Genomic DNA, 25,640 nt, shown 5'->3' with positions numbered 1-25,640 from the left:
AGTAATCAAATAATGTTACTGGGTTTGTGCATCCCTGTGGACGACATTACTGATTCGTTTTTAGCATCTGTGTTACCTGTGAGACCTGAAGAGTACCTTCCCCAACCCTACTTAACATCGCTGTGTAAACTGAGCAACCCATGCCTGTAAACAAACTTACTTATACTTAATATTTATTAACTTTAATAACCAACAGTAGCACCCTGCCTTGCTTTGTAGTGACACATTGGAAACAAGCCATTTTGACTGATGGTTCCAATACACTTTTAGCTAAAGATCACATTAACTGCACATATGTTATTTTTAGTCTAGCAGGGAAAGATGAACTGTTGATATGAACGATCAAAATGAACATTTGAACGTTTAGCAAGCATCTTTGTTCTAGCAGTGGCACCACTCCGCAAACGGAGCAGTTTATCCACAGTCATGATACCTGAATGTTGTAAGGTGCCTCGTTTTTTCGCATTGAGCGAAAAGACTTAGCTCTCACACTGACTGTCTCGCCACTCTTGACTGTCGGGAAAATAATGTATTGTTAACACTCAAAATAACAGTCAGTCTGGTATGGTTAATATATCTTAACAATGCTTAGCATCAGCTTGTAATGTTGTATTAGCTAGCTAACAAGCTAACTTTAAAAGTAACGTTAGCTAATGTTGATTTCAGAAAAAAAGCCGTCATCATCGTGTATTACCTTCCACGTCGTGCACATATCCCTCGATCCAGTTGCTGTAACCTTTCAGCAAAACAGCCCGAGGAATCTTGCAGTCGTTATTTGCCCATTTTTCAACATAGTCCACTGTTAATTCCGGAAGAGATGAAAGGTTTGTAGTCCACACAGGTACCGCCATGACGACCTGATGACGACAGACGCCCGCTGCGCTCTGTCACTGAACTTCCGGTTTAGAGTGTACCCCCTAGCCTCGTTTTGGTTTTCAAGATGGAGGCGCGGTGAATAAGGGGAATGGGCAGCACAGATGAAAAACTTGGCTGGCTTTCTCAGTCAGTGACATCACTAACTGAGGAATTCCAAACAGGAATGTGGGCGAGGCGTTTTCAGGCAGAGAAGAAGTGCTGTCTGGGGGAGAGGAAGCTGCATTTGGAGTGAAATGGTTTCTTTTATTCTTTATACATCTATTACATAAACAACTGACTAAAAGATGGGGGGGGGACCGCATAAAAGGGGCTCTTTAAAGCAAATATGTTGTATGTTTGCTGGTTTTAGCTTCTCAAATGTGAGGATTTGAATATCTTTAGACAGATTGTTGAATACAACAAGCAATTTGAATACAGGGGAATTAAAACAGGCATTTTTACCGTTACCTGTTCACTGATAACATGTTGAATTGACTGCAGATTGCCAGATAATAGAAATGCTACCTAGCTGCAGCCCACATGTAGACAATGTACACTGGAATTTATTACAGGCAAGTTTCAAAAGTCTGCTAGTTGGTTTTTGTAAATCTGTACTGGTAAATAAACCAGCGGCTGCCTGAAAGATGGGAAAAGACGTGCAAAAAAATGTTTTGGCACTTGTGTTTCTTTTAAGGATGGGGGTTTGGGTCTCAGTTTTCTCTCCTGCTCTAATTAAGGTAGTGAAGAAGAACCCAGCGCTGCACAGTTTGCACTGAAACACTCAGAGGTGTATATTTAAATTGTTATCTTTGTGGAAAAAGTACATTTTTGGCAAGAAAAAAAGCAGAAATTGATGACATAATAAGATGGTCAAAGAAGCACTCTTACTAAATAATTATATGTTGTAATAAGACAGTTTGAGAGTAAAAACAGCACACAATGGTCCAAAGTTTTCTTCTCTACATTAGAGATTTGTGATATTTATTCTATGCAGCTTTTATTCTGTCATCCTCCTCCTCGGTGTGTTTACCTGAAATGTGCCACAGCATTGATTTCCACCTCCGTTATTTAAAACTCACGTGTTGTGTTTAATTTGTTTTGTATCGAGTAATTATCATTTTATTCTTCATTTAGCACTATATGTTTGTCAAAGGGAATTATTAACCAAGTTTTTGTCTTCCAATTGTAATGATTGTTTTTACATTTTAAGTTATAGTTCATTCTAAGTTATGTTAATTTGATTTTTATATGTTTTTATTTCTTTTGGCCAGTATTGGCGAGCGGCGCAGCAGGCTTCACAGGAAGTTGATGTGTGTAAATATGATTTCTGTAGTTTTGGGTTCAGCAGCTGTTGCCACACGCAGCGATAAAGATGATAACAATAGCGGGTAGGGACATTAACTTGTGACAAGAGTAGTATATATAGTTTGTCATGTGAAATCTATCAGCCTGTTTGCAGTGACTTGTACGGACTACACTGTAGGGCTGGGTAATATGGAGAAAATCAAATTTCACGATATTTTTGACCAAATACATCAGGGGTGTCAAACATACGGCCCATGGGCCAGAACCGGCCCGCCAAAGGCTCCAATCAGGCCCACTGGATGACTTGGCATGTGAGAATTGCAGAGAAGTAATTTATTCCAATTCCCAAATTTACCACTTAAATCTTTTAAATTGAGTTTCTCCTCAGAATATTACCTCTCTCTCCTGAGTCCGTAACTTTTTTTCTTCCTACAATGGCCTTAGAACGTGTCGAGGCAGAAGCAACTTGCGTTTGCCAACATCAAGCTGACAAGAAACTCTGTGGCAGATAAAGTTTCTGATCTTTCTGGAGTGGTTTACTGGTCTGGCCCACTTGAGATCAGATTAGGGGAATATGGCCCATGAGCTACAATTACTTTGACACCCCTGAAATAAGTGGATTTCAATATTGTAGGGTTGGCTATTGGTGCTTTCACAAAATATTAAAACAATGAGATTTTAGATAAATAATCCTCAGTAATGTGGATACAATGACTAAGTGTTAAAGGCAAATAATAGAACAGTCATACAGTAATACATCACTTTACTGTAATGCAGCCTGTAAAAGCATGATAAGACAACACTTGTGTCATATCACGATATTACAATAATTGGTTACACTTTACTTGAAGGTATCTACATAAGAGTGACATGACACTGTATGAACGTTTCATAAACATAAACCAGTCATAAACATTTATGACATAACGCTTCTTTTAGTAAGTGTCATTCGATTTTTGTCATGACAAGTTATGGTTAGGGTTAGGGTTCATGTGTCATGACATCATGTCACTCTTATGTAGATGCCTTCAAGTAAAGTGTTACCCAATGATCTAAGAATATATCTAGCCTCATATATGGATGTGGCTACAATATCCATATATCCCGCCCGACTACACTGCCAACAGCTGCTGTTTAGTGTTGCCAGTCACACTGCAGGACAGTTTGGTATCAACACACAACTGGAGGAGATGAGAGGATGGGAATATTTATATTATATATTTTGTAAAAGACAAAGACCATATACTGTTTAAACTGCCAATGTTCAATTCATGTCAAGTTTATTTTCAATAAAAGATTGAAATGACAATGTTTACTGTAGTTTTCTTTCACATCAAACAGATGTTTGAGTCGGAGTCTTTACTACGAGACAGCAGCTGCTGCTAGGAAACGGTTGACTATTATACGACAATTCATTATGACATTTCTGTACATTTTATGACATATTATACGATTACTTTTATGACTTTTTAATGACATGCTACTCTATGAATATTTAGACCTTTGTTGACATACTATACTATGACTTTTTGATCAGAAAGGTTTTTATTGCCCAGTAGGTTCGCACATACAGTACAAAGAATTTGGTGTATAACAATAAACAGTGCAAAGGCCCAGATACATAATAGAAAATATAGAAATTTACAATAGAAATTATGAAACATAAAAATGGGTAATAATATACATAGGTTTTACGTACTATGCTATGCATTTTTTCTGACATACTATACAGTAAAACTTTGTATGACATGCTGTATTATGACGTGTTTTTAGACATTGTTTATTTATACTGTACCATAATCAAAAAGGTTTTTGTCTTTTGCATTACAATAAACAATAGAAAATAGAAACATTTACAATAGAAAATATGAAAATACAAAAGGGAATACTTCAAAACATGTTCAATTTTTACATACTATACTATGACACTTTTTATTATGGGGTGCCGTTTGTAAAGCTGCTCACGCTGAAAATAACAGCAACATTTTGTCACATTTAGCTTTGAATTTTTGAGGGTCACTTTTCTGCACATTTACAACAATATTTGTCAATTTAGAGATATTTTAAATAGTTAAATCCAAATATTAAATGTTACACCTAAATGTTAAATGTTAAATCTAAATGCTAAATCTAAATCTAAATGTTGAATGTTGAATCTAAATATTAAATCTAAATCTACATGTAAATGCTGAATCTAAATCTAAATGTTAAATCTAAATGTTAAATCTAAATCTATATTTAAATGTTAAATCTAATTGTTAAATCTAAATGTTAAATATAAATGCTAAATCTAATTGTTAAATTTAAATGTTAAATCTAAATCTATATTTAAATGTTAAATCTAATTGTTAAATATAAATGTTAAATCTAAATGCTAAATCTAAATCTAATTTTTAAATTTAAATGTTAAATCTAAATGTTAAATCTAAATGTTAAATCTAAATGTTGAATCTAAATCTAAATGTTAAATGTAAATGTTAAATCTAAATTTAAATGTTGAATCTAAACGTAAATTCTAAATCTAAATGTTAACTCTAAATGTAATTGTTAAATCAAAATTTTGAATCTAAATCTAAATGTTAAATCTAAATATAAAATCTAAATGTAAATATAAATGCTAAATCTAAATCTAATTGTTAAATCTGAATGTTAAATCTAAATGTTAAATCTAAATCTAAATGTTAAATCTAAATGCTAAATCTAAATCTAAATATGAAATCTAAATATTAAATCTAAATATTAAATCTAAATGTAAATGCTAAATATAATTGTTAAATCTAAATGTAAACATTTAATATTTGGATTTAACTATTTCAAATATCTCTAAGTTGACAAATATGTGATTTAAATGTGCAAAAAAGTGACCCTCAAAAATTTATACCAGTTTTTTAAACATTGTTTGAAGCTAAATGTGACAGAATGTTGCTGTTATTTTCAGCGTGAGCCGCTTTACAAATGGCACCCCATATATTATGACATACTATGTAAGGGATACTGTAGAGCGAGCAGGTCATTAATATTGCAAATTGATTTTTGTTTTAATTCACAAAAATGACCCGCTCGCTCTACATTATCTCGGTTTCTTACCAAAGAAATCAATAATGTGATAGAAAATATGAATTTAATAATAACTGTTAATTTTAAAAATGGTAATCAGAACTGCAACTATGGAAACAGTCTGTTATTCAGAACGCCGTAATTGACCAATCAGAATCAAGTATTCAACAAAGATGTGTAATTAACTATCATATATCTGTGAAATACTATACAATTGTTTATGACATACTATGGCATTTTATAACAAACAAAACTATTATATTTTATGACATACTATATAATGAAATGTTTCTGACATTTCTGATGACATACTATACATTTTAAGTTCAGTTTCCAGTCCAATCAGCCTGCTGCCAATTAGCCTTTTGCCAAGCCCCCCTTAGTTACTGTTGCTACATCCGACAAACAAATGGTCAAACACGACCACCGCGACAGATTGCCATGACGGGAAGAGGTATACACGTGCGTGTCAGTGACCTTTTTGGAGCAATACCTCTGCGATATCCTCCAGATCGAGGCAAAGGGGTTACAGTATGCAGTGGAGGGATATATTCAAATGTTCGACTTTGTTGTAAACTGACGAAAAATAACGTTGGGGAGCTCAAAGACCCAACAAAACAGCAGCTAATGTAGCTAGCATTAGCGAACATGTTAACTAATGTTGGCTAAAGCTAAAGGGCTCGTTAAACTTAGCTTAGAGAGTAGGTTAACATTCTGGCAATGATATCCATGGTAATCATAACTTTGGTCCAATTTGTGTTCTTGCCTCTAGTTAGTAGATCTAGACAACACGGTAACTAGTTAGCTGTTAGCCTTACCTTTGAGCAGACGTATTTATGCTTCGTAATGTTCAACACATTTAACTGGGAGTGGGGCCGTCCACACTGTTTTATCCATTGTAGGCACCGCTCACGTTGGCACTCATTTATGAAACGTTTTCTCTTGAACATGAACGATTTATTTGTACCATTGACCGAGTTATTTTGGCTTGTTTTTCCAGCACCTCTGCTGTCAGGAGACAGGGTCCAGCACGGGGGGCAGAGGACACGCACTCTCCCTCAGCTGTTGCCTCGTTCTGACTCATGAAAAAAACATGAGTAAAATAAAAGACACTGCATAAACTCAGCTACTGTGTGTTTATTTAAATATAAGTACACCTACATGTAGGCCTAAAGATTGCAATATAAGCCTGTATATTACTATTAGGACTATAGAATACATGTGTCAAGGATGTAGGCTATAAACTTCAGCTGGAGTCCGATTTACTACGGCAACACTGTTGACCGCATGATCTCTTTTCATTCCGCATTCTTTCTACAGCCTTTAATACCAGTTTTCAGGCTGCCAAATAGTAAACACGTTAGTGCAAATGAATCCTCCAGACAATCGGGGTATCTAGCTAGTGTCCGATTTACAAACTCCGTGGGCGCACTGCTTCACCATCTTGCTTGGAGTCAATGTTTGTCGGACCTGCTCACATAGTAACGGTTGCTATGATGTGTGATTGGACAATGGCCGTTTTGGGGGAGAGGCAAATTCAGATTTGGATCTGAAGAGATCATGGAACGTACTTCTTTGTCATGGCTGTTGCTATGTCTTCATCTTTTGTGCTATATTTGTAATTGTTTAACTTTGTGTGTGACTTTCTTTTTTTTTCCCCAGAGCAGCTGCTCGGGAACGTAAAGTGAATTTCAGTGTAGACTGATTATAAAGTTGTAATGTAATTTCTGACATAGTACTACACTGCCAACAGCTGCTTAGATATATTTATAAAAAGTATTTTGTAAAAGATGAAGACCCTATACTGTTTAAATAATTTTCTTAAAAAAAAAATATATATAAAAATAAATAAATAAATAAATATATATATATATATATATATATATATATATATATATATATATATATATATATATATATATATTACTGGTTCTGTTCTGATTCATTCACCAGAGTTATTTTTTGTTCACTTTAAACCTTGAACACTCTTTACACTTAGAGGAGCAAAAAAATAAATCCACCTCACAGTTGTTTCCTCGAGTTCTCTTCAGTCTGCAAGGAAACAGAAAAGTTCAGCTCTTACGTTTTTTTATTTTAACTCACCTTGTTCGTCACATCAGCATCATTTCAGCGCGTGCTGCTTCATGTAAACCATTTACAGGGTTTTTTCTCCAAATCAATTTTTTTATGTTGAGCTAAATATATCTGTATTTGTCTCTCATTTAACACTCAGTGTGAGGACTTCCTAAAAATAACACAAGTTTGTGGCATAAGAAGTTATCTCAAACTTACATGGTTCCTGTTTCTTAAAAAGGTGGCACACTACTCAGAAACATAAAGTTAGTTTAAAACCACATTTAAAGGACGTGACTGCAATCTTCTCTGTATTCTGCCACTGCAAACAATTTTCCTCTGCTGCACAATGAAGTTGTTACCCAGTCAAGTTAAAGTCTGAAGATACTGTTTCCTGAACACAAAGCTGTGCTACTTCATGTAAACTCTTCAAAGGGTTTCTTCTCCAAATCGATTGTTTAATATTGAAAAGAACATCTGTATTTATACTACTGTCATCCTAAAATCAACAGACGTTTATGGCTTTAGATAAAGTGGATGCACAAACTGGCCTGGTTCCTGTTTCTTAAGGCAGCAAACACAAAATAAGTGTAAAACCACATTTTTGTTGTCATGTCTACCATCTTCGCTGTATTCTGCCACTGTAAAAATGTTTCCTCTTCTGTACAATGAAGATTTTACCCAGTCAAATAAAAACAAAGCTTCAGAAGCTGGAAAAGTTGCATAGTATGCATTTGCTAAAAAACCAATTGCTAAAATCCCACCACAGTTTTAACTTACTTTCTTCTGAGAACTGGCTTCGGTGGAAAGTGTAAACTGTAGACACTTCTAGAGGAGGAGATGTGCTCTGTCTGTCCTCTCTGATCTCCTCATACACTCGGTTGGCCTGCAGGAAGAGAACAGGGCTTTGTATTAATATCAGCTGGTTGATACTTACACTAATGATGCTGAGATGTCCAGATGAACCCAAACTCACCTCTGTAACATTAGAGTACTCAGTTTCCAGAGGAGGTTCTGTAAAACATGCAGTTCAGAGGATTAGTCACAGCCTAAACATACGTTGTAATGTGTGTTGTTTTGGGGTTTCTGTGAGTTTTCGATGTTCAGGTGCTTCTGTTATGTGTGTGTGTTTCCTGTAGTCTCACCGTTGGGTTTCCTGTTCCTCTTCCTGCAGAAAATCAGAGCAGCCGCTTATAATACAATGACCAAGACGACCAGAGGGAGACGCACATACAGCACCAGCCCTGTGGTTGTTTCAGCAGAAGAACACGTTGGTTTTACACTTCTCTGGAATATGATGGTATACGTTACTACTGTTAATTAAAGAACATCGTCTGGTTCCGACATACACACTCGCAGAACAACATCAGCAACAGGAGCCCTGATGTCCAAACCAACAATAAATTGAGCGTCAGCGTCCGTTCTGGCAGGCCAAGTGGTCACGACCTCTGACTCTCTGACTCCTCTGACTCTCTGCTTTTTCATGGTAATCATGAAAGGTCAGGGGACTCCTCTGAACAGAGCCATACTGCCAAATTTAATTCATAAATTTTCCTGAAGCATTTTATTGTCTGTGTGTTCTTGACTTTGATGGACCTGACAGAAATTCAGTTTTGATAGATGCACTTTGCAGCCTGCACATACAACTGATTATCAACTGTAAATATACAACCATCATCCTCAGGGTAGCTTTATTAGAATTAAGAAAAGAAACAAAACTCAGACAATAAATAAAAAAGAGCTGTGGACACCATGGAGGGTGCAACAAGTATTATTAGGCTACATAAACTAAATGTACCTGAGGCTGCAGGTGCAGCTGGTGTTGTGTGTTTCTCTCAAGGCTGCTCGCTGGCTTCAGGGGAGGCTGATGAAGGTGTGGAGCTTAAACTCTGTGATGTCATCAGTGTGGAGTCTGATGGGACTGATGGTGAAGAAGGTCTGAGAGGAGAGGTTGGAGCTGTGAAACATTAAAAACACAATCAAACAGTCAGATAGTGATTGTAGAGATCCAAAGAAGTGGTGATGATCAGATGCTCCCTGCAGAGAACTCTGTGCTAACATCCATGTGTTTTAATCCCACAGCTAAATGCAGAAGGTCATCAATGGGTTTGGTGCAACAAGATTCCAATCAGCTGCAGTGTGGGACCGTCTGAGTTCATCACATATTTTACACATCAACTGTTAAAGGAGCATTTATCAGATTTCACACATATGAATTTTGTTATTCAGAACGCCGTAATTGACCAATCAGAATCAAGTATTCAACAAAGCTATGTAATTAACTATCAAGTATCTATGACATACTAGGATTGTTTATGACATACAATGGCAATCTTTAACATAAAAAACTATTATATTTTATGACATACTATATTATGAAATGTGTCTGACATTTTTGATGACATACTATACATTTTAAGTTCAGTTTCCATTTCAGTTAGATTCATTTGTTTTTTTACATGCTTTAGCTCATACAACATGGGCTAGCAGTGGAGGCGTCACAGGAAGCATATGCGATAGAATATGATTTCTGGCATTTTAACCCTCCTAACTCCAAAACCCGCTGTCTGCTTAGAAATAGCATGTTTTGTTTAAAAGATTGTACAGTGGCCGACAGGGGCAAACACACTGCAACTTAATGAAACACATGCAAATAGGCAAAACACAAGCAAATTAAGAAAACTATTTCATTAATTTGACAACACATGCGCAGCATTTAGTAAACGCGCTGCAAATAAACACACAACCCAGTGTCACGCCAGTTTGTGAAATAATCACGTTATTTTGATTTATTAATTTGAGTACAGGTCACGATTTTGACGTTTATTTCGTGTACACATCACGATTTTTGAATGTGTACAGGTCACGATTTTCGAACCCGCTCTGGGGGACACAACAACGGGAAATGAAGCGCCACATGCCGGCCACAACAACAGGACGGACCGCTATGAAATGAAACGCCACAACAACGGGACGGTTGTGGTTAGGAAAAGAAGAACGGGGAAAGGAACCGTCACACACAGGAGACGCCGAAAACAGCGGGACGGTTGTGGTTAGGAAGAGAATAACGAGGAAAGGAACTGCAACTCGCGGGACACGATCCCCGGTCTCCGGGGTGAAAGTCCTTTCCTGGTGTTTGACCCATCCACCACCCCGATCTGCGCAGACTTTCGCCTTATCAATACTACTCGCTACCGTAATCGTTCTGTGCTCATGAAATATGCTTCCCATTGAAATACATTGCTTTAAAATTCGTAATCACCACACGAAAAAAAACACATTTTAGTGTCCTGTCCATAAATCAATAGATTCAATAATGTGACCATATCACGAACTGCCATGAGACTGGGCTGCAACACAACCAAATACACAAACGTGCTGCAAATACAGAAACGAAAATGCAAAAAGAAAAGCACACAATCCCCGAAAACAAATGCAACAAAACAAAACGCTGCATCCAGATTACACAACGGAAGTTCTAAAGGCCTCTAGAGGGAGCGCTAAGTGGAACAGCTTGATTTTCGACCCCACAGGGGAAGAGAGAGACAAAGAGAGAGAGAGTGAGAGAGAGAGAGAGAGAGAGAAAGAGAAAGAGAGAGACGGGGCACGTTCAATCTCAGAACGGTGTGCACCATTGTGAAACGGTGTGCAACTGCTTTGAGATCATAGACTGTAAATATTAACTCCGTGTTTGAGATATGTTTCCTCTCATTTGGTGGGTGAGTCTCTAGTTTATTGGCTCAGGTCACAGGTGATACTCAACCAGCAGAGACGTGTCTGTAAACTCGTGGTAATAAAAAGGCACAGCACTCTCTCCCCGTGTGGTCGGAAATCAAGCTGTTGCACTTAACGCTCCCCCTAGAGGCCTGGAGAACTTCTGTTGTGTAATCTGGATGGAGCGTTTTTTTGTTGCATTTTTTTTCGGGGATTGTGTGCTTTTCTTTTTGCATCGTTTCTATATTTGCAGCGCATTTGTGTATTTGGTTGTGTTGTGTGTATTTGCAGCGTGTTTGCTAAATGTGTTGTCAAATTAATGAAGATGTTTTCTTAATTTGCTTGTGTTTTGTCTATTTGCGTGTGTTTCATTAAGTTGCAGTGCATTTGCCCCTGTCGGCCACCGTAAGATTGCCAAAGAAAAACCACATACCCTAGAAAGAAACTGAAAAAAACAAATTGTTCGTTGGGTTCTCAAACTTCGGACAGTCCTCTAAATGTGCCTCGTTGACGGCGCTGCCATTATGTATGCATGGTCAAAATTCTACAGCTTTTCAGCTAGGTGTAGGCAGCCATGTTAGTTTACTGTCATGTACAGCCGCGTGATGAAAATTCATCCAAACTGCCTGAGACCAGCACCAAAACACAGCGCAGCCTAGTGGTGAACAGTGGTAGAAGAAATATTCAGATCCTTTACTTAAGTAAAAGTACTATACTACACTCTGTTACAGTACAAGTCCTGCATTGAAAATGTTTCTTCATTAAAAGTATATAAGTATCATCAGGAAAATGTAGTTTAAATATTAAAAGTAAGTACTCAATGTAAAACTAATAAATAAAGCTCTTACATTCCACCACTGGTGTTACCTAAATAAGTAATTCATTATTTGTGTGAATAATTTACAGCCAAAATTATTTTTTTCCTGTATTGTATATACATGTGTTCCCTTAGGGAAATGGGTTATTATCTGATTCAATTGTTTTTCTATATATATATTTTTTTTTTTAAATAAATGATCAAATACTTAACTTTGACGCGTTTCCTTTTTGTTATGTTTATGCCATTATAACTGTGTTATACTGCTCATAAGACATTTATGAGATATTCCTATTTCTCCATGGTGGTGCTTCTTAATTTGACATGCTAGACTTGCAGATAGAGTGAGAAATGAGCTCACAGTGAGTAATAATGTGACAGGAGCAAAAAATTCTCAAAAATGTCTTGGGTTTCAGAGGGTTAAACTCCGATGAATTTATGAGTACTATGCTGAACTGCTCCTCAGATCTCTGCAGGGTAAATCCAGACAGCTAGCTACAATATCTGATCCTCTGCAGCAAGACAGCGAAAACAATATATTGTGTAATGTGAAGTCTATCAGCCTATTTGCAGTGACCTGTACTGTTGCTAAACCAAAATCAGCCTGCTGCCAATTCACATCTGGATCTGAGGATATCATGGAACGTGTTTCTTTGTCATGGCTGTTGATATGTCTTCATCTTTTGTGCTATATGTGTAATTGTTTTACTTTGTGTGTTCCTTTCTTTCTTTTTTCCAGAGCAGCTGCTTGGGAAAGCAAAGTGAATTTCAGTATAGACTGATAATAAAGTTGTATTGTTTCTGACATTGTACTACACTGCCAACAGCTGCTTGGAGATGAGTGGATGAAAATATTTATAAACCATATTTTGTAAAAGATGAAGACCCTATACGGTTTAAACAGCCAATGTTTTATTCATGCTGAGTTCATTTTCTTAAAATATATATATATATAAATTATTGGTTCTGTTCTGATTCATTCACCAGAGTTATTATCCTTCCTTTTAAACCTCGAACACTCTTTACACTTAGAGGAGCAAAACAAAATCCACCCCCTAATAGTTAGTTTCCTCGAGTCCTCTTCAGTCTGCAAGGAAACAAAGAAAAGTTCAGCTCTTAAGCTTTTTTTTCATGTTAACTCACCTTTTTCGTCACAGCATCATTTTAACGTGTTCTGCTTCATGTAAACCGTTCACAGGGTTTTATCTCCAAATCTATTTTTTTTATATTGAACTGAATATTTGTATTTGTCTCTGTTCACAAGTTCCGTGTGAGGACTTCCTAAAATCAACAGAAGTTTGTGGCATAAGAAGTTATCTCAAACTGACCTGGTTCCTGTTTCTTAAGAAGGCAGCACGCTACTCAGAAACATAAAGTTAGTTTAAAACCACATTTGAAGAACGTGACTACAATCTTCTCTGTATTCGGCCACTGCGAAAAAGGTTCCTCTGCTGTACAATGAAGTTGTCACCCAGTCAAGTTAAAGTCTAAAGACACTGTTTCCTGAACCCAAAGCTAAAATCCCACCACAGTTTTAACTTACTTTCTTCTGAGAACTGGCTTCGGTGGAAAGTGTAAACTGTAGACACTTCTACAGGAGGAGATGTGCTCTGTCTGTCCTCTCTGATCTCCTCATACACTCGGTTGGCCTGCAGGAAGAGAACAGGGCTTTGTATTAATATCAGCTGGTTGATAGTGACACTAATGATGCTGAGATGTCCAGATGAACCCAAACTCACCTCTGTGACATTAGAGTACTCAGTTTCCAGAGGAGGTTCTGAAAAACATGCAGTTCAGAGGATTAGTCACAGCCTAAACATACGTTGTAAAGTGTGTTGTTTTGGGGTTTCAGTGAGTTTTCGATGTTCAGGTGCTTCTGTTATGTGTGTGTGTTTCCTGTAGTCTCACCGCTGGGTTTCCTGTTCCTCTTCCTGCAGAAAATCAGAGCAGCCACTGATAATACGATGACCAAGACGACCAGAGGGAGACGCACATACAGCACCAGCCCTGTGGTTGTTTCAGCAGAAGAACACGTTGGTTTTACACTTCTCTGGAATATGATGGTATACGTTACTACTATTAATTAAAGAACATCTTCTGGCTCCGACATACACACTCGCAGAACAACATCAGCAACAGGAGCCCTGATGTCCAAACTATCAATAAATTCTGTTTTTATAGATGCACTTTTCAGCCTGCACATACAACTGATTATCAACTCTAAATATACAACCATCTTCCTCATGGTAGCTTTATTAGAATTAAGAAAAGAGACAAAACTCAGACAATAAATAAAAAAGAGCTGTGGACACCATGGAGGGTGCAACAAGTATTATTAGGCTACATAAACTAAATGTACCTGGAGCTGTGTGTTTCTGTGGAGTCTGCTCGCTGGCTTCAGGGGAGGCTGATGGGACTGATGGTGAAGAAGGTCTGAGAGGAGAGGTTGGAGCTGTGAAACATTAAAAACACAATCAAACAGTCAGATAGTGATTGTAGAGATCCAAAGAAGTGGTGATGATCAGATGCTCCCTGCAGAGAACTCTGTGCTAACATCCATGTGTTTTAATCCCACAGCTAAATGCAGAAGGTCATCAATGGGTTTGGTGCAACAAGATTCCAATCAGCTGCAGTGTGGGACCGTCTGAGTTTATCACATATTTTACACATCAACTGTTAAAGGAGCATTTATCAGAGTTCACAATGATGAAAATATGCAGCTCTAAATACAACTGTTAGACTAAACATGTTGAGTTATTTGAAACATCAGCAGCTGTCAGTGAACAGTTAATAACATGACTCTCAGTAGAAACTCACCATCTGTAACTCGGATCTCAATCTCCTGGTATGATGATGGGAAGAGAAAGATCGGTCCAAACGACATCTGTACCGTCCTGAGTCAGACTTATTCAGCTTTCTGATGCTCACATACAGAATTGTCGCAAAAATTATTGAATCTTTTATATGTAATACTGTATCTGCCTCTCTGAGCTGTGTACGCTTCTGTCTCAATGAGAATGTCTCCATCTTTACATTCGTCCTTACCAGAAGATTCTCCTCCTTCCAGAGAAAGTGAAGGAGCATCTAACTGTGATGTTTCCTCCTTCAGTTCCTGTACTCTTGATGATTTGTGCATTGATGAGACCAATGTTTCCATCCGCGTTGCGTGCTGTTAAAAAGATGAACAATCAATAGTTACTATCTGTACTTCCTGTAAGATGTTGCAGTCTGATTTGTTTCTATTTCCATAAATCATACATAGATCCCCACAGTCATACTGGGAGCTGCCCAGTTCAACCAGTCTGTGACTGAGGGGTAACAGTTTAAAACAACAGAGATCTGGATTCTTTCAGATTTCAAGCATTAAAATAATCTCACAGTCTGACTCTGATTTAATGTTCCCCAGAGAATAAAAACAACTCAAAAAGCAATGAAGTGATTCAGTCAACAATAATGAAACACATGGAAACATTACTGTGTTCAGACAGAATGGGAGGTCAGTTTTAGAGACAGCACGATTACATACAAAGTCAAAGTTTGAGTTCATGTCACGGGGCGGAAGTTGATTTTATTTAAGCATGCTTTGGATACTTTGGATTTGCTGTGTTTTTAGTATTTGTTGTGTTTTTACCTTATGTTATTGCATGCTTTCATTTTGAAATGTTGTGTGTGTGTTTTTAAACGTTGGTTTTACTTCCGCCATCGGACATGTAGCCTAATTAGGATTAAGGATTTGCACCTGGGGACCAGAGAATGGATTGACTGTTTTAGATATAAAAAGGGCAGAAGGGCAACAGGAGAGGGGCGCACGACGGAGGACACAGAGACCACAACGGCACAATGGGGCGGACAGAACGGAGCAGATGGAAGGAAGGAAGGAAGGAAGGAAGGAAGGAAGAAAGAAAGAAAGAAAGAAAGAAAGAAAGAAAGAAAGAAAGAAGAAAGAAAGAAAGAAAGAAAGAAAGAAAGAAAGAAAGAAAGAAAGAAAGAAAGGGATTCCAGTGAGAACAGCATTGTCCCCGGTCTGGAGGAGGCCTGAGAATACACCGAGGAAAACGCAAACACCGACCGCTAGCGGCTACAGTGGGAGAAGGGGAAACTTCTCCCTTCTGCGTAAGTCTCTTTAAGACAGCTGTTTGTTGTAGTGTGTAGTGTACAAAGCTGTGGTAGTTTAAAGGACGTTTGACTGGCCCTAAGTTCTCCTCTGCAGGCTATACCTGAGGAGAGGAGCCAGGCGAGAAGAAGGTGGTCGCCAGCGGATCCCGTGGACTGTCCTTTAACCTCCCACTCCTGTTCTGCTGCATTATTTTAGCTTGGTTTTAGTTGGTTGTGCTTTATGCTTTTGAATTCTTTTAAGGAGGAACTTTAGTTGTTCTTTTTTAAATAAATGTTGTTATCCCTTAACTGGTTGTACTCACTGTTTTAAATACCACTGGTTTTAACTGCTCTCCCCCGACATAAAGGACCTATTAATCTTTTATCTCAAATTTGAAAGTTTTAAGAGGTCCTAGGCCTGGCGTTGTCGGCCCCCGTTTTCAACTTATCCACGCCTTGCGCGCGTGCTTACATTTATCCTGGGCTTTATGAATCCGCCTCAAAACACAACCAGACACAGTCAGAAGGACAGAAAGTTTGTTTGTTTGGAGCAAATCAACACAAACCGGTATGAATGATACATATGATGATAAGCATAAACATTATTGAGTGAGAGTTATGTTAATGAAAAGAAATTCTTTATGCCGAATGATTTTGATTGTTTTCAAAAGATAGATTTTCTTCTCAACTATCTGCAGCTGTAGTCAGATAGCAGCTCCACTCGGGGCAGATGGAGCTACAGAGTTCAAACAAACGCACCTTTTTGTTTTATCTTTTGTCATTTGAGTTTCCTCTGTGAAACACTGAAACTTAACTGTACCAGGGTGAGAACCGTCAATGTTCCCATCACCACCAGACATATTGGAATTAGTGAACAAACTGGAGATGTAGACAGAGGTTTAAATATGTCTCCAACCAGACTACACTAGAGTGGAAAACTTTCTTCAACACACCAATACATAAAACCAGACTGTCCCATAATAATCATGGGGGAGAGGGGCTAGGAAACAGGGAGGGGTATATGTTCATTTCTGCTTGGGGAGTGTAGTCTATATTATTTAGGAGAGCAGGGGAGGGTGTGTTATCTTTTACTCATCCCATGATTATATTTTTCTCATTTATTCTGGCTAAAATGTATTGAGGTGCTGATGGACTTGAGCACCTCAATATATATATATATATACACCGTCGTCGCCACGGTAACATGCCAAACCATTTAGCATCTCTTTATCCAAAAATAGAGAGTAGCTGCAGTTTTACTGTTTTTTAATGTTTGCCTTAAATACATTGTTTTTATAAAATGTTGAGAGGGTAATGAACTTTCTTCCTCAGTCAACAGGAGGGTCCAAAGAAAATACTGAAAAGGCTGCAAAGGGCTTTTTAGGAATATAAGATTCAGCCTCCCTCCCACCAAAATAATTAGTTTACAGTCCCTAAAATAGCTGAACAAAACATGTTAGAAATCGTACTGTCCTAAAAGATATGAAAAAGAACAGTTAAACATGTTATTTAGACGAAATGTAAAACTATGAAACATTTATTTATATATAAAATATAAATATATTAGTATATATTTAAGTGCATTTTATAGTTTTTTCTTCTCCTTCACCACTTCTCATATGAGAATGACGTTGCTGATTGGCTCTCTTGTGAAATGAGGTTTTGCATGTTTAGCTCAACATCCATCCTCGGCTCTAAAATAACCCTCAAATATCAAACAATCATAACAAACAGGATCAAAAGCAACATTTAAACATGTTTTATTAAGACAAAATGTGAACCTATGAACCAAGCATTTTGTTTAATATTACCTGTGTGTGTGTGTGTGTGTGGGTCTGTGTGTGTGTGTGTGTGTGTGTGTGTGTGTGTGTGTGTGTGTGTGTGTGTGTGTGTGAGGTTTTGGTGTGCATGTTTACTGCTGCACTTCTTCTTTTGGAGGTTGTTCAAATTAAATAATTTCAAATCATTATTTTCTCTCTACCTCTCTAAAAAGGTGAACACTATTATATAACTACTAAACAGTCTAAACAATATAAATCTACTCTAAAACTACAAGTACAGGAGATCAAGAGTTGACTGCAGATTGTCAGGCTAATTTGAGTAGATCACTTTTAAAGAACTCCATTTTAAAGAGACTCATACCAACTCTGAACATCCTGTTTGACCAGAAACCAACATGTTGTTAGACTGAGACAAGAGGTGATGAAACACAGTCCATCAATAAGAAACTGGTTCCCTTCTGCTGCAAAGTTGAACTGACCCACTGGAGATAAAGAAATAATAAATAAAAATGACATAATTAAGAGAGAGTAGAAGCTGAGTTTACTCACTGAGGAAGAAGAAGCAGATCAGAGACTGACAGACGTTCATGTTGGAGGATCTGATGGTTTAACGCTGCCTCTCTTTCTTCTTCACTGATAAACCAGGAACTGTTCACTTCTCTAAATGATGGAGTCCCTCCTCCAAACAAACTCATCTAGTAATCATTCACATGAAATAAAACAATGAAACATTGAGACCATTCAACAAAGCACACTGGGTAATTCAACACTAGTTGCTATGGACTCGTCACTAGGCTTTCTCAGTCATTGTATATTTTAGCATATAGGTAAAACTGCCGAAGCTGAACATTATCCAAAACTCCATTTCTCAGACGATCGTCAATTTGGGAGCTTGCATGCTACCACTCCTTCCTTCTCAAATGCCTTTCGTTTGCACAATTTCACAAATAATCACCGGGACCGAAAGGATATACCTCCCGTCTCATGCTTTCCTGGCTGGTGCTGTCCGTGGCGAGAGTTTCAGCTTTTCAAAATAAAAGCTTGGCTGATTAAAAAGGGAGGGACCCATCTGCTAGCGATAGGGGCCGAGACTGAGAGAGCTACATGGAGCTACATGGATAAATACGCACCAAACAAGCCACTTTGAAATGTTGCTCTTCTCATGAATACAAAAGTTGGGTGACCCTACCCCCTACACTAAAAAAATTGGATGACCCTCCCATCAACAAAAAATAAAAACACATGACCCTCCCCTATTTTTTTCCAGTGGTCCATTCCATAAATAGCGAACGATCCCTAAGTGTTTTCTTTAATCTGTGAGTTTATGTCTGAATTTACATTAAAACTAGACTTGGTTGTATCTTTAAGTGGGAAGTCATATTTTTGTAAAATCAATGTATGACTATAAAATTTAGTCTTATATTGAGTCTTTTATGTTTATTATTTTTTATCTACCAGTTTCAAATTATTTTTCAAAATCTGGGCATTGTGTTTTAATTAAATACTATATGGCGCCTGAATTTTTCCAGTTTTTTATTTTCCTGTAGAAAACTGATACTTAATGCAACATAAAGAATATGATTTATTATAATTTTAAAAGTTGTTACAGCTTTGTGTCTATAGAAACTCTGCAGTAACAATTGGTACAGTGTAATCCCTAAATGTCCTCTCATAATTCAAGTGTTGAAGCCTTAGCGAGCGTTCAGACTGAAAACAGACCTGCATTAAAAATCCATGTTGTTATTTCAGGTAACGGTGAGATGAAGAAATCAGCGGCCCCTTCAGTGTTTACCAAGCAGAAACCTGGGGGGCTGAGACATGAAGCCAACGTGGAGGCTGGCTCCAAAAACAAGCCCCATGTTCAAATGTTTACCTTCACCTTTACAGCAGAAATAAACATGTCTACAGCCCGGTACTAAAGACGGTTTTGGTCTCTAAAGCTAAGTTTACCCTTCATAACAACTGTACAGAGGGGGGGGGGGGAAAGAGCTTAAAGCTGCAGGGGGTAGAAAGAAAAGAAAAAATGCCAGAATTTGAAGTAGAGTGAGACCTCTTCCTGCAGCTCTCTCTCCCGTCTCTGTCGCCCGGGCAATGCATTTAACAGAACAGCCAATAGGAACTCTCTCTCTCTCTCTCTCTCTCTCTGAAATCACCTGAGATTGGTCAAAGTATCCCGTCACAGCCTAGATTTTTAGAGGAGGTAGTTTGGTATAGTTTGAAAAGTATAGAATAAATACAGTATATAATAATATAATATATAAACTGCTATAAGAACATATATTTGTGCAAAAGCAATAAACACATAGAGCTAATAAAAACATTTCATCTTCAAAAAATATAATGTGAGCTGTAACTGACATAGTTTCCCCAAAAAACGATAAACACAGATTTCTTTGAGTGAATGTGACTCATTCTAAGCACTTTGTGTCCCCTGTTGGCTCCTGAGAGAGTAAATGTGGCGCTGACAGCGTTGAAGCTACAGCTGATGTAAAGTAACAGTAGAGTACAGAGGAGGGGAAGCGTCTTGGGCGTGGCTGCCGGCCGAGCTGGCTTCTACCCGAGGAACAGAGTAGACCACGTTATCTGCGTCACCACAGGGGGCGCTGTGCAGCGAGGCAGCTGTACCGTTGGGAAGATCCAGCTCAGAGTAGGTGACGTCACTCCAGTCGTCTTCAGTCTGCAAGAAAACACAAAGATCAAACTTTATCACCTGACTTTACTCGCCTGTTTCTTCACAAGAGCATCATTTCAGCGTGAGCTGCTTCATGTAAACTGTTCACAGGGTTTGATCTCTGAATCTATTGTTTAACATGAATATCTGTATCAGCCACACCTTTTCCTCCCTCTCTCTCTCTGTTCACACTTCTTCTTCCTCAATGGCTTTAGATACAGTACAGTATGATCACAAACTGGCCTGGTTTCTGTTCCTCAATAGGTTGCTTTTCTCTCTTGATGAACAAAATAGACAAATGGAAGTCCTCCTCCAACTATATTGATTTATCTTAACATTTTCTGAGTAAATAACTGGATTTCCTTTTCATTTTGAAAACATTTAAACCCTTTTTTTGTCCACAATCTTCTCTCTATTCTGACAATGCAACAAAAAAAGTCCTTTGCTGTACAATAACATTTTCATTTGTCTCAGGCCACGTCTCAAAGCCTGCATCCAAACATTAAAAGGCAAAAGAACATTATTACATGACTCAAGATCACCAAAGATAGGTAGGTGCTAGGGATAGAGAAACAGCTGTGTAAATAAAAACTAGTACCTATTAGCTGCAGCCTGAAGGGGTTTACTAAAACCTAAAACCCTACCAGACTTTTGACTTACTTTCTTCTGAGAAGTGGGTGCAGTGACTAAGCTGTACTCCTCTGTGGTTTCCGCTCCATCTGGTTTGGTGTTTTTGGCGTAAGTGTAAACTGTAGACACTTCTACAGGAGGAGATGTGCTCTGTCTGTCCTCTCTGATCTCCTCATACACTCGGTTGGCCTGCAGGAAGAGAACAGGGCTTTGTATTAATATCCGCTGGTTTCTCAAACACTAATGATGCTGAGATGTCCAGATGAACCCAAACTCACCTTTGTGACATTAGAGTACTCAGTTTCCAGAGGAAGTTCTGAAAAAACATGCAGTTCAGAGGATTAGAAAAAAGAGATGACTTTAAAAAACCTTTTGTGACTTCATATAAAAAAAGAGCTTTCTAAATGTTCTGGGTAGACCTTAAAGGTTCTATATATGAGATTTAAAACATTAATATAGCAGCAAACAACTAGCCTGCATGCATCCTGAGCAGAAAATGAAGTCACAGTGTGAGTTAGCCAATCATTGCAAAGCAGTCTAGGAGACCCCGTCCACGTTGTTAACAAAGACCCTCCGTGCACAGTCGCCCAGGACACAGTTGCGCAATATGAACATCCACAATGCCTGGAGAGCCCTACGAGCTGCTTTTTTCAAATTTGTTTGTCTCTTTAGTGTGTTAATGGTTGTGATACGACTTCTTCACTGATATAGTGTGTGTGTGTGTGTGTGTGTGTGTGTGTGTGTGTGTGTGTGTGTGTGTGTGTGTGTGTGTGTGTGTGTTTCCTGTAGTCTCACCTTTGGGTTTCCTGGCCCTCATCCTGCAGAAAATCAGCAAAGCTACTGATAACATGATGAAGAAGAGGACCAGAGTAAGACCAGCATACAGCAGAGCTCTTGTTTGTTTCTGTGGAGTCTGCTCTCTGGCTTCAGGGGAGGCTGATGAAGGTGTGGAGCTTAATCTCTGTGATGTCATCAGTGTGGAGGCTGATGAAGGTGTGGAGCTTAAACTCTGTGATGTCATCAGTGTGGAGGCTGATGGGAGTGATGGTGAAGAGGGTCTGAGAGGAGAGGTTGGAGCTGTGAAAAAACACAATCAAACAGTCAGATGGTGATTGTAGAGATCCAAAGAAGTGGTGATGATCAGATGCTCCCTGCAGAGAACTCTGTGCTAACATCCATGTGTTTTAATCCCACAGCTAAATGCAGAAGGTCATCAATGGGTTTGGTGCAACAAGATTCCAATCAGCTGCAGTGTGGGACCGTCTGAGTTCATCACATATTTTACACATCAACTGTTAAAGGAGCATTTATCAGAGTTCACAATGATGAAAATATGCAGCTCTAAATACAACTGTTAGACTAAACATGTTGAGTTATTTGAAACATCAGCAGCTGTCAGTGAACAGTTAATAACATGACTCTCAGTAGAAACTCACCATCTGTAACTCGGATCTCAATCTCCTGGTATGATGGTGAGGATGAGAAATATCTGACCAAACCACATCTGTACCGTCCTGAGTCAGACGGAGTCAGGTTTCTGATGCTCACATACAGTATTATCTCAGAGAATGAAATCTTTTTATATTCTATGCTGTATCTGCCTCTCTGAGCTGTGTACTGTTTTGTCTCAATGAGAATGTCTCCATCTTTACATTCGTCCTTACAGAAGATACTCCTCTTTCCAGAGAAAGTGAAGGAGCATCCAACTGTGATGTCTCCTCCTTCAGTTCCTGTACTCTCGAAGATTTCTGCATTGATGAGACCAATGTTTCCATCCTGCAGTGCTGTTAAAAAGATGAACAATCAATAGTTACTATCTGTACTTCCTGTAAGATGTTGCAGTCTGATTTGTTTCACATCTCCATAAATCATACATAGATCCCCACAGTCATACTGGGAGCTGCCCAGTTCAACCAGTCTGTGACTGAGGGGTAACAGTTTAAAACAACAGAGATCTGGATTCTTTCAGATTTCAAGCATTAAAATAATCTCACAGTCTGACTCTGATTTAATGTTCCCCAGAGAATAAAAACAACTCAAAAAGCAATGAAGTGATTCAGTCAACAATAACGAAACATATGGAAATATTATAATAGAATAAAATGTCCACATGCAATGTCAAAATAAAAAAAGGAATTAAAAACAAGATGTATTCATAAACTGTAGTTTAGAAAATGCTGTTAGACTGTTTAGCTGTGCCTTCCAGGTTTCTCTGTGTTTCTCCTCTGTAAGATGGCATTCATTCATTTAAAATGAAGTAGTTTATTAGGTAGTTTCCTTTTTAAACCAAAGTGTTGGGATGGTTACAAGTTTTTCGAGCCTCACAGAAAATCAATGAGTGGCATCTCATCTCATTATTATTTACAGGGGGAAGCAGCAGAACTATTTCCTCTGTTACAGTTATAATACAACATTAATAACTGCTTAGAAAACAAGTACAGCAGAACAACAGGCACAGGTCCAAAGTGAATTAGATTAAAAATAAATAAAAAGTTAACTAATACACAGCAGTATGTAAAGTATTTACAATGAGCTCCACCTTTCCCAGCTGTGATGATTGCATCAATAATTATGATAATAATCTGAAAATCTGAAATGGGTCATTCTGCATTGTGAAATGTTAATGCAGCATCAAGTTTGTAACAGTGTATTTCTACTGTTGTTCAGAGTAAAAGATCTCATCACATCCTGTTTAACCACAGAAACCAACATGATGTTGGTCTAACAAAAGATGTGTTGTAAAGAGTTTACTCGTGAGAAACTGTTTCCCTTCTGCAGCAAAGTTGAACCGAGCGACTGTAAATGAATAAAATAAAGAACAATTTCAGAGTAAAAAGAGACAGAATGATAGAACTAGAAACTGAGTTTACTCACTGAGGAAGAAGAAGCAGATCAGAGACTGACAGACGTTCATGTTGGAGGATCTGATGGTTTAACGCTGCCTCTCTTTCTTCTTCACTGGTAAACCAGGAACTGTTCACTTCTCTAAATGATGGAGTCCCTCCTCCAAACACATCACACCCCCCCTCTACTCTCCTCCCTTCTTTGAGTGTTTCTGGTTCCTGGTTGGAATTTAATGAGGCATTAATGTTGTTGGGGACCAAGAAGCTGGTTAAACAGTGATTTGGCTCAGATTGAGTTGACTGCAGAGACACAGGGGAGGCAGGACAAAGGATCTTGGCCTACATGTGAATTCCAAAGCCAGTTTCACGAAACTCCTAAAAAGCCGGAGAATGGAGAAAGTGCATCCAACACGAGGACGGCAAGGCAGACTGGTGGTGAGACAAAGAACTGCTTCACACCTGTGACCAGATGGCAGTTTTCCCATTGGTCGTCGGGTCCTTGAATGCACCACCCCGCCACTAGGAGGCGGAGGGAGGATAAAAGCTGTCGGCACCGTGTGTTTCTTCGCTTTTCCACCGTGACTCACGTCGCTACAGGAAGCACTCTAGTCCGGACTAGCTGAGCTAGCTAGCTAGCAAACTAGCATCACCCGCTGGTCGAAGTTTCGAGCGGGTACAAACTTTATATCGGCCTGATATATGTTACTGCTGAATGCAACGAAGTTGATGAAATGTACGGGGCCACACTTTGCCGGAGGGGATCTATGTACGTCGCTATTTTGAGGCTCGCAGACCCAAAGTTAACGGTGATAGCGGGGCCCTCGGGATCAGGAGGAGAGGTTGGCCCACAGCAGCAGCGCTCTGTGTCTGTTCCTATACCTGTAGCTACGCAGGGGAGCAGCAGTCAGGCTGCGGCCGGGATTGATAAACATAAATGAATATCAATATCGTGTCTTATAACGCCGAGGACTGCGCGTTAGGCACAGTGAAGCAGACAAACGCCACCGCTTGTAGTGGATAAACTCTTGGAGGCCTGTGATTTATTATGTGTTCAAGAAACTTTTTATCCAAGCAGGATTTAGAGGGTCTAAATTCCCTGCATAAAGACTTTATGGGGGGCGTGAATCTACTACTGACCTGAGCACTAGGATAGTTCATGGTAGAATACCCGGCGGTGTTGCCCTGTTATGGCATAAAAAATATGATCAGCTGGTTAAGGTGGTTAGACTGGGTGTTGACTGGGCCATAGGAATTGAGTTTAATTGTGGTGCTAAAAACTTCATTATCTTAAACATTTACACACCCTATGAGTGTTCTCAAAATGAAGATGAATATCTTAACAGATTGGCTTGTGTTATGTCTTTCATTCAAGATAATGCTTCCACGTGCATCTTTATTGTGGGTGATATGAATGCAGATGTTTCCGATGGCAGCGCTTTATTTGCCAAACACTTAATGCAGTTCTGTTCTGATAATGGCTTGATTCTTTCTAGCAAATTGCTCTTGCCTGATAGTAGCTACACCTACATCAGTGAGGCATGGCACACAACTTCATGGCTAGATCACTGCATTTGCAGCGGCTGGCACATGACTCTATAGAGGCCATGAAAATTAATTATGAATTTGCCACTACTGATCATGTGCCTTTTTCTTTATCTGTTAATCCAGGCAATATACCTGCTCTTCTGTCTGTAGATAACATGTGTGTGGGGAAAATAGATTGGTCTAATCTGACTAAGGAGGACCTTAAAGAATATTATATTAAGTCTGATTTTTTGTTGAGTAACATTGAATTACCT

The 25,640-nt window shown here is 38.5% G+C and overlaps 2 protein-coding genes and 1 long non-coding RNA gene across 4 annotated transcripts; 1 reads left to right on the top strand and 2 right to left on the bottom strand.

Annotated features, from left to right (window-relative positions):
- Nucleotides 1-7,144: 7,144 nt before the first annotated feature.
- On the bottom strand, nucleotides 7,145-14,735 carry LOC120558796. The gene is made up of 10 exons (XM_039800058.1): nucleotides 14,639-14,735; nucleotides 14,181-14,273; nucleotides 13,730-13,828; nucleotides 13,561-13,598; nucleotides 13,365-13,470; nucleotides 9,089-9,247; nucleotides 8,436-8,534; nucleotides 8,267-8,304; nucleotides 8,071-8,176; nucleotides 7,145-7,269 (listed from the first exon to the last, which is right to left on the bottom strand). The coding sequence occupies exons 1-6, from the start codon at nucleotides 14,703-14,705 to the stop codon at nucleotides 9,126-9,128; spliced, it is 525 nt and encodes a 174-aa protein (XP_039655992.1). The 5' UTR covers nucleotides 14,706-14,735; the 3' UTR covers nucleotides 7,145-7,269; nucleotides 8,071-8,176; nucleotides 8,267-8,304; nucleotides 8,436-8,534; nucleotides 9,089-9,125.
- A 1,020-nt stretch (nucleotides 14,736-15,755) lies between these two features.
- LOC120558809 lies at nucleotides 15,756-16,225 on the top strand. 2 transcript variants are annotated; one of them, XR_005639197.1, is made up of 2 exons: nucleotides 15,756-15,934; nucleotides 16,032-16,225. It is a non-coding gene; the product is annotated as an uncharacterized LOC120558809 (long non-coding RNA). The 2 variants fall into 2 exon arrangements; XR_005639196.1 differs by having other exon boundaries at nucleotides 16,019-16,225.
- A 3,492-nt stretch (nucleotides 16,226-19,717) lies between these two features.
- On the bottom strand, nucleotides 19,718-24,451 carry LOC120558794. The gene is made up of 6 exons (XM_039800054.1): nucleotides 23,873-24,451; nucleotides 22,435-22,782; nucleotides 21,794-22,075; nucleotides 21,277-21,314; nucleotides 21,029-21,187; nucleotides 19,718-20,374 (listed from the first exon to the last, which is right to left on the bottom strand). The coding sequence occupies exons 1-6, from the start codon at nucleotides 23,910-23,912 to the stop codon at nucleotides 20,174-20,176; spliced, it is 1,068 nt and encodes a 355-aa protein (XP_039655988.1). The 5' UTR covers nucleotides 23,913-24,451; the 3' UTR covers nucleotides 19,718-20,173.
- Between the last annotated feature and the right edge of the window lie 1,189 nt (nucleotides 24,452-25,640).

Source organism: Perca fluviatilis, chromosome 5 (assembly GCF_010015445.1).
Source record: "Perca fluviatilis chromosome 5, GENO_Pfluv_1.0, whole genome shotgun sequence".
Lineage (NCBI taxonomy): Eukaryota > Metazoa > Chordata > Actinopteri > Perciformes > Percidae > Perca > Perca fluviatilis.
The sequence above is the reverse complement of the archived record's forward strand: the minus strand, read 5'-3'. Positions and strand labels throughout refer to the sequence as shown.

Coding starts and splice junctions, on each gene's coding strand:
- LOC120558796 (XM_039800058.1), bottom strand. CDS start 14,705: ATGTCGTTTGGACCGATCTTTCTCTTCCCATCATCATACCAGGAGATT. Junction 13,829..14,180: donor ACAGAAACACACAGCTCCAG/GTACATTTAGTT, acceptor AAACAACCACAG/GGCTGGTGCTGTATGTGCGT. Junction 13,599..13,729: donor GAGGAACAGGAAACCCAGCG/GTGAGACTACAG, acceptor CATGTTTTTCAG/AACCTCCTCTGGAAACTGAG.
- LOC120558794 (XM_039800054.1), bottom strand. CDS start 23,912: ATGAACGTCTGTCAGTCTCTGATCTGCTTCTTCTTCCTCA. Junction 22,783..23,872: donor GATCTGCTTCTTCTTCCTCA/GTGAGTAAACTC, acceptor TCTTTTTAACAG/CACTGCAGGATGGAAACATT. Junction 22,076..22,434: donor TGAGATCCGAGTTACAGATG/GTGAGTTTCTAC, acceptor GTTTTTTCACAG/CTCCAACCTCTCCTCTCAGA.